This window comes from Vulpes lagopus, chromosome 23 (assembly GCF_018345385.1).
Source record: "Vulpes lagopus strain Blue_001 chromosome 23, ASM1834538v1, whole genome shotgun sequence".
NCBI classification, from domain to species: Eukaryota; Metazoa; Chordata; class Mammalia; order Carnivora; family Canidae; genus Vulpes; species Vulpes lagopus.
In genome coordinates this window covers 11,781,602-11,799,169 of record NC_054846.1, presented here as the reverse complement: position 1 = coordinate 11,799,169, position 17,568 = coordinate 11,781,602, and the positions used below count along the sequence as shown (strand labels likewise).

At 33.7% G+C, this 17,568-nt stretch overlaps 1 protein-coding gene across 2 annotated transcripts in view; it reads left to right on the top strand.

The window, feature by feature from the left end:
• Positions 1-17,568, top strand: part of RBM46 (RNA binding motif protein 46) — a 50,076-nt gene that overhangs the window by 17,105 nt on the left and 15,403 nt on the right. For both annotated transcript variants that reach the window (XM_041737807.1, XM_041737806.1), the window contains exon 4: positions 510-1,292. In XM_041737807.1, coding sequence (XP_041593741.1) covers positions 510-1,292 — 783 coding nt within the window. The remainder of the gene's footprint in view (positions 1-509; positions 1,293-17,568) is intronic.

Below are 17,568 nucleotides of genomic sequence, written 5' to 3'. Positions count from 1 at the left end.
GAATGACACCTCATAGATCAATATTTTGAAAATATGTAAGGTCCTTAAAGAGGTAGATTTTTTGAGTAAGAAGTGAAATAAGGATTCTAAGAAGGCCAGAAGTTGTTCCTATGAGTCATTATCTCTAGTTATATACTAATTTACTGGATGTATACACTTTTTTGTGGTAATAATTGTTTGATAAAAATCCAAAGGACAGTACCTAATTCTTCTGGTAAAAGTGTACACTTTTACCAGAAGACACTTTTACCAGAAGACACTTTGAAGTGTCTTTGTACTGTTGACTCTTGAAATGAATTGTACTGTAAATTCTAGCTGGGGTTTGTTTGCCTTAGTAAAAACTTTCATGAAGGTTTTCTTGTGAGAAACTAATGTTTAATCAAGTATACTGATAGGTATTTGTGTTCCTGCTTCTCTGGAGAAAGTTTTCTTTAATAGTTTTTGACCTTTAGTTGTTTTTTTTTTTCCTTTAGTTTTAATTGTCTTCAGGTTAATTTCTTTTTTTATAGGTACCTTCCAACTATGGGGCCATACCATTCAGGTAGATTGGGCTGACCCAGAGAAAGAGGTTGATGAGGAAACCATGCAGAGAGTTAAAGTTCTCTATGTAAGAAATTTAATGATCTCAACTACAGAGGAGACTATTAAAGCAGAATTCAACAAATTCAAACCTGGTGCAGTTGAACGAGTAAAGAAACTTAGAGATTATGCTTTTGTTCACTTTTTCAACCGAGAAGATGCAGTGGCTGCTATGTCTGTTATGAATGGAAAATGCATTGATGGAGCAAGTATTGAGGTAACACTGGCAAAACCAGTAAATAAAGAAAACACTTGGAGACAGCATCTCAATGGTCAGATTAGCCCTAATTCTGAAAACCTGATTGTGTTTGCTAACAAAGAAGAGAGCCACCCAAAAACTCTAGGCAAACCACCAACTCTTCCAGCTCGTCTCAATGGTCAGCATAGCCCAAGCCCCCCTGAAATCGAAAGATGCACTTATCCATTTTTTCCAGGAACAAAGCTTACTCCAATTAGCATGTATTCTTTAAAATCCAATCATTTCAATTCTGCAGTAATGCATTTGGATTATTACTGCAACAAAAATAATTGGGCACCACCAGAATATTATTTATATTCAACAACAAGTCAAGATGGGAAAGTACTCTTGGTATATAAAATTGTTATTCCTGCTATTGCAAATGGATCCCAGAGTTACTTTATGCCAGACAAACTCTGTACTACATTAGAAGATGCAAAGGAACTGGCAGCCCAGTTTACATTACTTCATTTGGGTAAGTTTAGAAATACTTTAAATAATATCGTAGAATATGAAATGAGGAAGTAGTATTATTATAAATTATTTTGATTATCTAGAATTTGTGATGTTTAACCTGAATTTTACCTCAATTTTATGAATCCATGGTAAATTTTGTTGAGACTTTTCTCTTGCATAATCTTCCTGTATTTAGCTTTTTAAACATTGCTTACTTTGGGGAAAATTTGGTTTTGATTTATTTTGTAGAGTTCATAATCTTATGTCATTAATTTGTTGTTTTTATAATGACTAATTCTCATTTGATCATTTCCATATAAATTATATGATGTTACTTTAAGCCAGTTTCTAAGAGTGTCCCCACATCTTTGGTGAAGTCTACACAGTAGTCATTTTGAGGGGCATCAGTAGGGAGTTGGTAAAATCTGAGGTATTTCAGGTGGGTCATGTGTAGACACAGCCTTATGCTCACCAATCTGGAAATTCATCATTATTACTCATGAAAGACAAAAAGCATCACTAAGAGATGTTTATGACCATTTCCCTCTGTAATTTCATGCTTTGAAGAAAGGTTTCTCTAAAGCCTTTGAGGGATAGTTAAAAAGGCTTTGGGTCATATGGTAAAATATTTGGCATTGTGAAGGAAGAGATGCAGTATCACTCTGGTATTTTCTTCTGTTTTTTATTGTTATGTTAGTTCCCTGCCCCTACTTTTTCTCATTTTTTTTTTGTTTAACTTAGCTATAGATTTCAGTTGGTGATTATTTTGTGCCCCAAATGACTTTAGAAGGATAGTGGTTTCCTTAAAAATAACGATAGGAAGGAAGAGTCCCCTACGATCGATTATAATTGTTTCTTGATTATAATTGTCAAACTCTTAGTTTAAAATTGATTTATTTTATGGTTGCAGAACCATACAGCTGAAGCTTATTTAAAATGGGTAGTTGCAGATTTATCAAAGGTAAGGCAGTCTAAAAGGAAAACCACTGTCAAGGGGAGAGAATTTTATACATTGTACGGATGTATTTTATACAGTGCTTATCTATCATAGCCACTCCCAGGGTATGCATATTTTTAGGAGACTTGGATATTCAGAATTTTAGGGCAGAAGGGTAGGTTTCTTTCAAAGAAACTTTTCGGTAGTGTCCTCAGTAATAACTCAGTTGGAGATAGTTGAGAATTTTACAGTCTTGAAATTTAAGTTAATAAATTCTTAGGTATAATTTTCGTTAATGCACAAAATAGAAGCCTTCCATTTTTTATTTTTTTATTTATTTATGATAGTCACAGAGAGAGAGGGTGAGAGAGAGAGAGAGAGGCAGAGACAGAGAGAGAGAGGCAGAGACATAGGCAGAGGGAGAAGCAGGCTCCATGCACCGGGAGCCTGACGTGGGATTCGATCCCGGGTCTCCAGGATCGCGCCATAGGCCAAAGCAGGCGCTAAACCGCTGCGCCACCCAGGGATCCCCCCATTTTTTATTTTAATAAAGAAAATTTAGGTTAAAGATAAAATGACTTGAACAGCAAGTAATTCAAATTAGGGTCCTTAGAGAAAAATGGATCAAATTATTTTTTGGAGTGGAGTATAGGTAATTAGTTGCTGAGCAAGGTTTTCTGATACTTGTATCTGATCTAACATGGTAATACTGAAACATATTTCTATCCCCACTCATTTCCCTTACAAATTAACTTAGCTTAAATTTCCAATATTCTTAAAGGGTTTTCTGTTTAGATTTTCAGATTTTCTGTTTTTTTTTTTTTTTTTTAGATTTTCTGTTTAGACATGATTTGCCCATTTGGTTGTCCCATAAAGAAGATCAGATGTTATATGGAACCAGAAGTTTTTCATCAGCTTTTAATTCCATTATTAAGATGGTTTTTATTTGAGTCCTAGGACCATAGTTAACTTCTTTTTTTTTTTTTTTTTTTAAGATTTAATTTATTTATTCATGAGAGATGGGGGTGGGGCAGGCACAGGCACAGACAGAGGGAGAAGCAGGCTCCATTCCATGCCAGGAGCCCGGTGTGGGACTTGATCCCAAGTCTCCAGGACCGCACCCTGGGCCGAAGGCAGCGCTAAACCACTGAGCCACCTGGGCTGCTCCCATAGTTAACTTCTAATGACCTTATAGTTTCCAAAGAAAATCCCTGTTCAAGTATAGTATTCACAACTTAATTTTGTTATTTAGGGATGAAATTAGCTTCAGTAAATGAAATACTTAGAAGGCACAGTTTAGTCATCTATTTCAGATTTTATCAATTTTATGTAAAAGCTACTTTTAAAAAATGGACAATTTGTGTTTCATTCATTTTCTCAGTTTCTAATTACCTAAGAGAAAAGACCTAAGATACAAGCCAAAAATGTTAAACACTAGGGCTTGTTTGGATGCTGTATACAAGGCCTAAGGCCTTGTCTTCAGGGTTTAACATAAAAATCCTTATTGGAGTTGACTAGAAATGTGAGAGAAGGTTGAGTAGAGGCAGCTGAGGAGAAGGAGGGATAGAATTTAGGGAAGTATAGGAATCATAAATTAGGAGTCAAAGGATCTTTGGTCAGAAAACAAATGCCTCACCTTTGGAGGTTACTAAAATAGGGCGGGAGCTATAGATAGCCAAGAGGTTACATGTTGCTATATGGGAGATTAAGATACATATAGCTTGAATATTGTTGTGGCAGTATTCTGACTTGCTTTTTACTTCTGTTAATATTGGAGTCTCTGGGCTTTAAAGAGTTGATGTCTTTTTAGGTGCAAATTCTTTTATTCTTTTATCTAAAAGTTGCAAAGTTTTATTGGGTGGTTAAGGGCTGAGATCAGTTGGTAGTGGTGGTATGTTCTTCATATTCTGCTAAATATTTTCATGTTTCAAGCATTGGGTTTTCCTGAGATCTTGAGAGATGGTTATTGGTTCCTGGAATCTCTCAAATAGAGTTCATTAAATATTAAATCATCTTTTGGCTCTGTTTTCTTAAAGAATTCTATCTCTCTAGGCAGTGAATTTAACTACCATTTTAAGATGTCTTCTTTGGTGTAGTAATTTTTCTTTTTTTTAGTTTGTTTTGATACCCTTCTGTTAACCCTTTCAGTTTGATGCTGTTTTGAGCATTATTATCCAGCCTTGATGATCTTTGATTATTATATGTGAATGGTCATTTATCTTTTTATTTAAGAATCTTTTAAGAATGTACTTTTAATATCCACATTGTTTTGGTGTTACCATGCCCATTTTCAGGTTTGAAAAGTAAAAGAGGAAAAATGAGACTTTAAATGATTATCTTTGGTGTTATGAGGAAAATAGTTTTCTTAAAGGCATAATAGTTACCTAAAAGAGTATTAGAGATCAGATAGTTTACTTCTTAGCAGAACCCCAAAAGTTCTTGGTGAGTAGTACTTTAAAATCAATTTTTAAAAAATTTTGCGTTTTTTGGTCCCTTTTAAAGTGAACTCTGTTTTAAGCAAAATACTTCAATAGATGAAACTAAAAGCTTGGGATTAATGCCAAAATTGAATGCTTTGTTTTTTTTTTTGTTTTGTTTTTTTTGTTTTGTTTTGTTTTGTTTTTGACGTGAAAGTTAGAGACTATCTTCATCTTCATAATGTCAGATAATGATTTCCCTAACCTCACTGGATATTGATCACCCAACCAATGGGATAAGAAATTGTTACCTGTTTATATTTAGGAACCTGTGATATGTGGGATACTCAGTGGGTTTAATACATAGAATATATACTTATAGGCTAAGAGTTTCTGTACTAAGTATTTGATGTATGGAGAGACATTGTGGGTCATTCGGTATCTTTTTAAATAAGCATTTTCTGTCTCATAATTTTATATCTGTTTAATAATGGATCAGACTATCGTGTGAATAATCTTGCTATTCCTAAAACTTTGCCTCTGTTTTGAATATGGGCCTTCCAATTTTGCCACTGCTTTCTTTCCCCTGGAGGATTCTTCACCACCTAAGTGGGATAAGCAAAATAAAGGAAATAAAGGAACGTCCTGGAGAATTATAGCTTTGAAGAAAGAAAGTCCTGGAGAATACTTACTGGAAGGAGGAAGGTAGCCTCAAATGTGTTATTGGCAATTCACCTTGTTAAATAATTCATTAACAACTAATTGAAGGCAAGGCATTTCTTTTCTTATTTCTGTGTTTAATACCAATGTAAGTGGCAGTTTTTTACTTGTATGACCACACAAAACTTTCAAACAGGACTAGAGAACCTCTGTCACAAAGCAGCTAGTGCCATTGATTGAATTTCATTTGACTTGTATGCTGTTGTTTTGCCTATGGTGGATGAAGTTTAATTAAAGAACTTGAATGCCTCTCACGTACTAAGCATACTTTTCTAAGTATCAGGAGAGAAACACAAATAAAATACTGTTTTTGGTCTTAAGGCCTCATGATTTACTGAAAAAAGCAGAGACACAAACCCTGCAGAGGTTGTTTTGAGAGTACAAAGGAAGGGCATACCTCCCACCTGATTTGAGTTGTAAATCTTGAGGAGAGTTTATGGGCAGAGGAGTACAAGGTGCAAATTCTTGCTAGAAAAATAGCATGGTGGTGGGTAAGTGGCAAACAGTTGTGTGTAGTGTTTGCTTTGGTGATTTCAGTTGATTTTAAAGATTAGAAATTGAGAGGATGTGGCCTTCGGTTAATTGAAATTTCACCAGTCTTGCTTTTTAAAACTTTGCAAGTTGTTTTTGTTTGTTTGTTTTTTAGTACAACTATGTGGCTTTTGTTGCTTTTCTTCTGAGCAAGTGATTGTTTTTCTGGATGAATCGATCTTAATTTGTGTGGACTATTTTATGTGTCATTTTATGGTCTTTTTTTAATATCTCCTTTACATTCTGTTTTCAGTGTTCACTTTGTGGCTGACTTGAATATTGCTTCTCATATTTTACTTTGTAATGACATACATCATTAGAATTTTTAATTTTTTCTAGTTATAGAGTGGCAAAATATTTAGATATATATTCTAAGCATGATAGCCATTATGTTTGCTATCCCTTTACTATCATTAAAATTAGGTTTTGATTTTTGCTATTACTTGTAATTTGGTTGACAGTTATAAAATAGAAGATACAATAGGATGAAAGTAAAACTTCTGAGAAGTTTTAATCTGAAAAATAATTGGTGCTTTTTTCTTATGAGCTATCATTTCCAGATTGATGGGCAGAAATGCAAAAATAAAATTTTGATTTTAAAAATATCTAATAAATTGCTTTGAAACAGAAACTCTTTTTTTAAATTTAGCTAATACTTTTGGGAGACACTTAAGCTAAATACATAAAATGGTTGTATCGTAACAAAATTTATTATAAATAATTTAAAAAGTAATACTTTTAGAAAGTTATCTTTTCCAGTTTTAATTACGGACCTAACTTTGATGATTCTATTTCAAATTGATATAAAGAATAAAATAATTTGCTATAAAATTCACTTAAATAAGAAGTAGGAATAGCACCAACATTTGTACATTAATTTGCTTTCATATGACCAAATGGTGAAATGAAAATTCCATTAACTCAACTATGTATCTTTGACCCTCTAGGGGGCCTAGTGCTCATGAAAACATATTTCTGTTCCTCTTGAAACTTATATTTTTTCCTGAAATATCATCATCTGGTATTACTCATAATTCTTATCTTATTAACACTTCTGTATTAATGAACCATAATTATCATGGAGTTAGTAATGTGAGAGAAGCAGCTTATTTAACATAGAGTATTGAGTAAAAATAGAAGAACGTGTAACCTCAACCACCAACAAACCATGATCTTGGATGGCAAATGAATCATTCACTCTTTGGGGACCTCAGTGCCTTCACTTCTAAAGTATCCGGGTTTTACTTAGTGAGCTTTAATGATTCCTTTATCCCCCCCCCCCCCCCAATTTATGATTTTGTTTAAAATACAGTGAAAATCTTATGAAGGGCCAAAAATAATACTTGAATTTTAAAAAACTATACCAAAATATATATTTGAATTCAAATAGTTTGAAACCAAGAGTTGCTTTTGTAATAATTAACTTTCAGTTTAGTATCCCTTCCTGTATTTAATTGAAAGCTTTTATCTGTCTACTTCACAGCAGAACAACTGGTTTAAAAAAAAAAAAAAAAGGAAAGAGTCACCTGTTTTATTTGCATGATGACAAATAATTGCTTTTTGGTTATTTCCTTCCCTGAAATTTTCAGTTAAATCTAATCAAAACCAAGATTGTATAAAACAACCTAATTACTTAAAAGTTTGGAAATTTGTTTTCTTTTGTAACAAACCAAAATCTAGGAAATAATTATGTGTATTAAAACATCATGTGTCAGTATTTGTTCCATAGTTATTAACTGGCTAATGTGATCTGTGATTTCATTTGCTTTATATATTTATTTAATCCTGTTTGATCCCTTTTTCTTTCATATCTTTGGTTAATACATTCCTAAAATAATTGTTCTAATACATTTTAACAGGTGCAACTGCTTTATTTTGAAATTTAACATCTGATTTTGTCATTTAATATTTAAGAAGTAATGGTTTGTAAATATTCCCCTCATATCAAACGCCACAATAAATTTTGCACGTATACTCTATTCTTAGATGTCAGCAGCAGTTTCTAATTTTGCCACATGATGTCACCTAAATATATTTTTTAGCATGGCGTTGAAAGGAATTTCAGTGTTTTTTCTCTCCTTTGTGGCTTATTTTTGGAAGAGGGGGTTAGAATCAGTAAAATCTATGTGAAAAGCTGTATTAGTCTTCTGCCTGTTGTGCTGTTATTTCTGTTTCCTATTTAAAATTTAGTAGACAACAATTGCTTATGATAGAGCAATATAATTTAGTAAGTGGACTAGTGAATGTTGTTGACAGAAAATGTTTTGGAAAAACAGTTTTACTATGATTTTATTTAAGTAATTATCTGTGCTTTTAACTACTTAAAAATTATTCAGTGTCAGTTGCTTCCAGGCCTTTTGGTTAGATTACATATAGCGTCTACTTCTGTGAGTTAATTTCAGATGTATCATCTACTCTAGAGCCAATTTATCCTCTGTTCTAGAGTAATACATCCTCTTTGCAAGACATAGTAGTGCACTATGTCCAAGAATGGTGTTTTTACCTCTGGGGATTCAAAATAAAAGAAAACAACAACAACAACAAAAATAACACTTTAGTTCTACCATCTAATTAGAAGTTAATAAGTACTCAGATTCCCTTACTCTTTAAATTTGTGGTATTTGCCTGAAGATATGCTAGTTACATGTGAGCCATTGTATATCTCATAGTGACATTTGAACTATAAAAATGACCTATATGTAGGTTTTTTAAAATACATAATATAGTTCAAATTTTAAGAAAGTGATTTGTCTATATACTCTCCTGTGTTGTTTTGATTCAGTAAATAGCATCTGTATACCACACTGATCATGAATTCTATAATTGTATCTACAACTTTAGGTTAAAAAGTATATAGGAATGCAATCATTAGGAAAAATCTGTTGTGATTGTATTGCCTGATAATTTGGAGAGCGTACACTCTTTTTGTGTCTCTTTTGTGTTTAAACAGCATAGCTTGATTTTTCTATGCAGACTAACTCAAGGGATTTGCATTTGAGTAAACTTAAATAAGTAAAAATAATGTAAACTAGGATGCACAATTCCAGCTTCCTTATACAGTATATATCTGTGTTGACCTCCACCTTTTGCACTTTTTGATTTTCCTTTTTTTTTATAAATTTATTTTTTATTGGTGTTCAATTTGCCAGCGTATAGAATAACACCCAGTGCTCATCCCATCAAGTGCCCCCCTTACTCAGTGCCTGTCACCCAGTCACCCCCACTCCCCTCCCACCTCCCCTTCTACCACTCCTAGTTCGTTTCCCAGAGTTAGGAGTCTTCATGTTCTGTCTCCTTCCCTGATATTTCCCTCTCATTTTTTCTCCTTTCCCCTTTATTCCCTTTGATTTTTCTTTCATTATATTTTCTAAGGATATTACAAGAAATGCTTTTTAAACTTTTTTTTGTAATCTTGTTTTGTTATGTAATTTTTGGTAAGACTGTAATGCAAGCCTATTAACTTAATATTTTTTCTTGTTACCTTTGTTTCAGCAATACATGTTCCAGTCTGCTTGTTTACTGGCCAGGTTACGGGGTAAAGAAATAAGTTTGTGGCTTATGTGCCATATGTGTGGCTTTTTTTTCTTCCATTGTTGTGTTAATTTTGGTTTAAGAGTGATCAAATCTATAGTTATGAATTTGTGAAAACTATAGATTATTTGAAGCACAGAGTTTATAAGATTCCAAGTAAGCCACTATGAATCTTTGGAAAACAGTTTTAAAGTTGTATTCTGTACTATAAAGTTAACAATTTTTGCCAAAAGTAAAAAAAATAATTCAAGCAGGGACATACTTACTAATTTAAATGATTCTTACCTGTGTATATTATGTGTCTGTGTTTCCTTGAGGTCTCAAAATTAAGTTTTCTTGAGTGCTCAAGAATCCCTTAGGGATTCCTTGGTATGAAATTTGGCTTTATCAAGTACAGAAATAGTGATGGTATCAGAACAATGGAAAGTTTATCCTTTTCTCTTACGAACTAGAGGCAAAAAGGAGATACTAAGCAAAAATAGGAATACTTGCCCTATGAAAGCACTCTCTTAGCTCGTGAGGGGCATTTGCAAATATGATGAAATAGTCATAATTGTTTTTTCTTTTCCATTTCTTAAATTTTTTTTCCTAATTTATTTAGTAGTAGACTTAAGATTTTTAACTTATATTGCAGTGCATCTAGGTTATCTGTGATTTTCCTGGTCTTTTTGCAGTCATCTACTTTTATTATATAAATAAAAGTGTGTGCATGTGTATATATATATATATACCAGTGTTTTTAAAATATCTCACTTCTCTTGATTTTTAAAAACCTTTATACTTTATTTTTACTTATTTATTTGTATTTATTGTAGTTCATGTGCACACTAGGAGTTGCTACATTAGTGAACATGACTTGGGGAGGAAGATGGACAAGCTTTTTCATTAATCCTTTAAGGATTCAAAAAGTAGATTGCTGGTATCAGGCACTCTCTCATTTGAGTTGGTGACTAAGGGAATTAGTCCATTGCCTTAAGATTTTAACTGCATTTTCAGGTAATTTTTATTTTGAGTTCCTTCAGTCTAGTATTCTGTATATGACAAGATCAATTCTTTAGCCACCTCCCAAATATTTATATTTAGATATGAAGTATGAATAAACCAAAACTAAATAAACCAAGTACAATTGGCTAATTCATTTAATTATATTTGTTTATCCCGGAATGCTGTTTAAACGTATGGTTCATCAATTCAGGGAATTTACGTATATTCTAAAGCCCTATTATAAAACCCAACTTAGGAAAAGTGGGAAACTTCTCTTCAGCTCAGTTTTCTATTGGGGAGGATGGCATTATCTTATGTTCGTGGAGTGTATTAACTTGAGTAGAATATTTATCTTCCCTCTATTCTCTTTTTTTTTTTTTTTTTTTTGCTGGTAGTGGATGGGTTATTCACTTTAATCCTTACTTCATTTTAAGAAAGATATGAAGTGGATTATTAAAAGTGTGTAAAATACAAAAGGATTCAAATTTTAAAGATTTATTTATTTTAGAGAGAGTGTGCATATGTGCATATGTGAGGGGCCTGTGGGGAAGGGCAGAGAGAGAGGAGAGAATCTCAAGCTGATCAGAGAGCCCAACACAGGGCTGGATTCCAGGATCCTAAGATCCTGACCTGAGCCTAAATCAAGAGTCAGATGCTTAATCAACTGACTGAGCCACTTGGGCACCCCAGGATTCAAATTTTAAATTGAAAGAATTGAAGCAATGGGAAATTATGTGTAGGAAATAAGGCCAAACGGTTGAGCTTCTGCATTTGGCTCAGGGAATGATCCTGGAGTCCCAGGATCAAGTCCTACACAGGCTCCCTGTGAGGAGCCTGCTGCTCCCTCTGCCTATGTCTCTACCTCTGTCTCTGTGTGTCTCATGAAGAAAAAATTAAAATCTTAAAAAAAAAAAAAAGGAAATAAGGCCAAACAAAACTAAAGAATATATTGTTTAGGGATATAGGAATATGTGGCAAAACCATAGAGAAAAGCAAGGGAATGCTTAACACTTAAAAAGTAGGATCATGGTTAAGGGTTAGAAGGAGAAATTAGAAGTGATACAGGAGAGACTTCTAAGTTACTGATAATTTTCTGTTTCTAAACCTGAGTGGTGAGTACATGTTTTTATTTTGTAAATAATATAGTTGTATATATTTTATATATTCTTCTGTTTTAATAACATACTTTTATAATGAAGTAAAGAATTTGGCAAAGAATGAAAGTTTGCCAGCCAGCCAAGAGTAAGAACTTAAATTATTTTATCAAAATTAGAATGAGTAGTTGTACTCTAGTGATTCTCAAATTCTTATAATTCAGGGTATAATATAGGAAAGTTGTGTTGTTTCCAGACCAAATATTTTTATTCTGTTCAGACTAGGTATGAAATGTTTTGTTTCTTTTTGGGCACCAAGTTTAATTAAAACTTGACAACTAGAGAGAACTTGGAAACTCTAATGCAAAGTAGGACAGTGAACAACTGAAGAATTTGGGACTTTTTAGTCTATAAATCCTATTTTTTAAAAAAGATTTTATTTATTCATTCATGAAAGACACAGAGAGAGGCAGAGACATAGGCAGAGGGAGAAGCAGTCTCCATGCAGGGAGCCTGATTCAGGACTTGATACTGGGACCCCAGGATCATACCCTGCGCTGAGGGCAGATGCTCAATTACTGAGCCACCCAGGCGTCTCTATAAATCCTGATATTTACAGGGGAAATATGATTACTGTCTTCAGATGTTTGAGGAGCTGACACCTGGGAAAAAAACTTTAATATGTGAAATCTAGGGGTTAGAATTAAGTCTAATAGAGGAAAGTTTCAAGGAAGTAGATAATGGTTTAATACAACCCAGAACCATGTAAGTTTTTAAAGTACTAAAAGCTCTATTTCACTTAGTTAAAAAAGAAAGTTAACTTTTGTTTTTTTATTTTTTAATTTTTAATTAAAAAAATTTTTTAACCTTTGTTTTAAATCTATTTATATTGTCAAACAAATGTGTAGGGAAAGGAAAGATTCTTTACTAGACAATTGGAAGTTAGAATTATCTTCCTTAACACCGCTTAAGAGTATATTAGCCTTAACTGTTTTGAAGCCCTCTGAAAAATGTGCTTTTCGAAACTTCAGTGTAAGAAAGTTTGGTTTTGGCATTCTTATTTGCCTATGGATAACCTTTCTGTTTATTATTACCCACTTCTTTAGGCTTTCTGTTCTCCTTTTTGGCTTATTAACTGGCACCTGACTGATTGTTAATCCTTGTTAATATGTGGTTCATTCAATAAATACTTACTGAACACTCTGTTAAAGTCCTGATGATCTGTAGTGAATCAGACCCAGTTGCTCCCTTCATAGGGTTTACATTCTATGAGGAAGATACTCAGTCACAGTTCTGATAAACATTGTGAAGAGGTATAGGGTGTACCAGAATACATAACTGGATGACCTGACCTAATCAGAGATGAGAACGTCAGGAAATAGTACATTGTGTTCAGAAAGAATTTCAGCAAAATGAAATTCAGTACTTAAATTTAGTACTGCATATAGTCTTCATGGATTAAAAGAGCATGGCATTTGGAGCCAAATTTCCTGAGTTCGTGTCCCAGCTTCTTTACTTATTTGGAAAAGTTATTTTAACCTCTTTGTTCTTTGGTGTCCTCATCTGTAAAATGGGAATGTTAACAGTATTTATCTCATAGGGTAATTATATGTATTAAATGAGTTAAAATGTTAAAAAGCCCACTGTAGTGCCTTTTGTATATTAAAATGTGCCATGTAAGTATTGAAAAGTAACATTTTTTTCAGAAAACAAATCCAAGACAACCGTTTCTAATCATTTATAATAATAAACGTTACTAGTAATAATAATAGTTCAGATTCTTTGAACACTTAAAAATTTATAAATTTATAAGTAATTTTATAAATTTAGCACTTATGCTAAATGCCTTTATATAGCACTTGCTTGAGTTAAATATTACTTTAATGTCTATATACTTTTTTGGGTAACAAATGAAGAAACTGAGGCTTTAGTAGATTAAATCATTTGTTCAGGATACCCCAGTTAGCTAAGACTCTGTGTGCTCTTAGCTGCCGTTCTTTGTTATGTCATGTGATTCAAGTGAAAAACTGACCTTAGTCTGATGTTAAACAACAGACTATGAACTTGTAGAATATTTTTGGCCAATTATTCTCCTAAAAATTAAAATAGAAGGAAGTGGGTCTTTGTTCCATGCTTTACTTCCTTTTCAGACAGTTTTATCTTGACCAGTCCTACAAGCCTGTATATCAGACCAATTCGGTGTAGTGTGGACCTAGGACATCTGTTTCAAACCTAAATGAATCATTCTAAATTACAAAGATCTTGTGAGTATACTTTGTTTACAAAGTAACTGGGATCTTTAAGTTTAGGGTAAGCATTGACAACCAGTAGATGATGTGTTTTGTTTTTTGTTTTTTGTTCTTTTTTTTTTACCTCTATCAGATGCTAGACAGAATTTCACATAGGTGGAGTTTGTTTATATCTATTTCATGGTCCCTTGTTTGGTACTTTCATTTTGCTCTCTGATTATACTCAGAACATCTCAAATACATAATTCAACCATACAATTTTTCACTCCAATTTTATCTACGATTTTTCATTGTTATTTCCTTGTTCAGGAACCAACAATGGCTTGCTATTGTGGTATGATCAGGTCCTCTGAACTCCACATTCTCTTGTTCAGAATGCTCTCCTGGTTTTCCTCATCTTACCTAACCATAGACAAATACCTCTTGTTTTGGTTATCAGGATTCACATTGCTCATTGGTACTTCCAGGCCTTTCCTTGTGTTGTTCACTCTACTTGGAATATTCTACTTGATTTCATTGACTTACCTTGTTATGAAGCTTTTCTTAGACAAAGTAACTGCTGAGGATGACTTGTTCTGTATAATATTAACAATTTAGTAATTTTTAAATTGCTGTTTATTTACTACTATAAAATTTTTGATCCCTCAGGATTGTAAAGGCAAGGGACTTTTGTACATAAGTTTTTTTAATTGTTAGTATTTCCTGCATTTATATAGGTCAGTACTGTCTCCTCCTTTAATACTTAGCATGTAGGGATCCCTGGGTGGCGCAGCGGTTCGGCGCCTGCCTTTGGCCCAGGGCGCGATCCTGGAGACCCGGGATCGAATCCCACATCGGGCTCCCGGTGCATGGAGCCTGCTTCTCCCTCTGCCTGTGTCTCTTCCTCTCTCTCTCTGTGACTATCATAAATAAATAATAATAAAAAAAAAATTTAAAAAAAATACTTAGCATGTAGTGCTTTTCAAATAATTGAAAATTATCTATGTGCTGTAAGATTAAAATATAAAGATTCTTATGAAAGATAAAGGCTGTACTTTGAGCAGAAAGTGACAAAGGATTGGAAAGGAAATATCTGAGGTGGTAGGTACAGACACAGAACAATTACATTATGAATGGTGGTTAACAGAATGATATATACTTATATTTCATTTAAATAGAAATGATCAGGGATCCCTGGGTGGCGCAGCGATTTGGCGCCTGCCTTTGGCCCGGGGCGCGATCCTGGAGACCCTGGATCGAATCCCACGTCGGGCTCCTGGTGCATGGAGCCTGCTTCTCCCTCTGCCTGTGTCTCTGCCTCTCTCTCTCTCTCTGTGACTATCATAAATAAATAAAGATTAAAAAAATGTTTAAAAAAATAAATAAATAGAAATGATCAGTATGGTTTTAGTGAAATCCTTGAAATACTTGACATGAGTCATGGATTATTTTATATTAAAGATGTGTGTATTATATATACGTATAAATGAAATTTGGATAGTTGAAGAATAGGGGATTTTGGTTGTACTATAGCAATTTTATAATTTTATTGACCATTATGAAGATTCTTAAGCTCATTACATAAGCTGTAGTTATATTTAGTACCATCTATAACATTTGTTAGACTTCACAAATGGAAAACAGCAATAGCTTGTTGTATGTTATTTCTAAACTTCTTATACTAGCTTGCATTTCATGTTCATTCTTCTAAACAGGTATAAACTAAGAAGATGGAGTTCTTTTAGTTTAGTTTTCTAAAAGCAAGAAAAGCCCTAAAAGTTGAGCTTGCTAATGTAGAAATTTTATTTGGATTATACTGGAATCCTGTGCATGCAGTTATTTTCTGTTTTGAAAAGAAGGAAGAGTAGTATGCCATATCTGAGAGTCTGAAAAACAGTTCTTCATTTTTTTGTACCAGTTATTTAAAAATGTATATGGAATTCTTCTTCAAACTGAAAATCAGTGAAATCCTAAGAGATACACAGTTTTCCTGTATAATTAGTTTAAGTGACTTCTAAAACTTTTCATCAGGGGCACCTGGGTGGGCTCAGTTGGTTAAGTGTCTGCCTGTGGCTCAGGTGCTGATCTCAGGGTCCTGGGTTTGTTTTTTTTATTTTTTATTATTTTTTTTATTTTTTTATTTACGATAGTCACAGGGAGAGAGAGAGAGAGAGAGAGAGAGAGAGAGGCAGAGACACAGGCTGAGGGAGAAGCAGGCTCCATGCACCGGGAGCCTGATGTGGGATTCGATCCTGGGTCTCCAGGATCGCGCCCTGGGCCAAAGGCAGGCGCCAAACCGCTGCGCCACCCAGGGATCCCAGGGTCCTGGGTTTGAACCCTGCATCTGGCTCTCTGCTCTGCGGGAAGCCTGCTTCTCCCAGATCTCTCTCTTGTTCTTTTTCTCCCTTGTGCGTGTGCTCTCTCCCTCTCTCAAATCAATCAATCAATCAATCTTTAAAATAATAGCCTCCAAAAATAAAACTTTTCATCATGTGTTTATAGAACAACTCATATCCACAATGTTAGGTCTTAGTGCATATAATGAAAATAAATACCCTAATTAGTAGGAATTTTACCTAATTTATCTTTTTTGGCTTTTATCCCTACATAACAACACTAAAAATAATGTATCTAATGATTGCATTTTTATAGAAAATATGATCCTGTCTCTGATATCTGAAGTTTGATGTATCCTATTCTTATTCTTGACTTTTTGACTTGTCTTTTCTTTTCCCTAGTTTTTTCCTTGTGTCTCAATAATTCCTTACTGAATAATCACTAATGTTGTACACCTGAAAATAAAAAAAATAGGAAAGACATTTCTTTTGAAATAATTTCTTAGAATATATTCATTAACAGTCAATTCTTTTTAAAGGGAATGATGCTAACAAATGAGATTAAAAGACTAGTAACCTTCTGTTTAACATTTACTTGAGATTCTGCTGATAGTTTTTACTTTTCCTTTGAGGATTATCATCATGTCTTCTGCACATTAACAGAAATGTAATTGTCCTAGACTGATAATTTAAATCCCAGCATTTTTTTCTCTCTTAAGATTAATGCATTAATTGTGAAACTCCAGGTGGTAGTATGTGAAGGCCTTATGGAGGGACAACTGGTTCCATATTTAATAGTAATTTCAATTAGCATCTTTACTGAAAATCACTATTAGTTTTTTTTTTTTTAATTTTTTTAATTTTTATTTATTTATGATAGTCACACAGAGAGAGAGAGAGAGAGAGGCAGAGACATAGGCAGAGGGAGAAGTAGGCTCCATGCACCGGGAGCCCGATGTGGGATTCGATCCCGTATCTCCAGGACCGCGCCCTGGGCCAAAGGCAGGCGCCAAACCGCTGCGCCACCCAGGGATCCCACTATTAGTTTTTAAGTTACTCTGAATCATTTTTATTTTGACCATAACTGTGTTACAGTGTTTTATTTTTTTATCATAATTATAAATGATCAGTTTCTCATTTATGTATATCACTGTGATAGCTGTTGTGATTCCCCCCTTTTTTGACTTTGTGATTTATTACTTTACATGCAATCAGAAAAGTCCACAAATGACTGTAAGCTTTGTGGAATTACTACAGAGGAACCACATCCTTTTAACTACCAGGTGAAGACATAAAATATCAATATCCCAAAAAGCTCCTTCGTTGGTACCCCAATGCACATATTACCTTCTCTCTTCCCACAGGAAACCATCTTTCTGACTTCTGTGTTTTTGAAATTCATTCAGCATTTTATATACTTTTGTCTGGCTTCTTTTAACATTATGTTATGAATAAAGATTGGTCCATGTTACATGTGGCAGTACTGTTCATTCACTCTCGCTGATAGTAATGTTCTA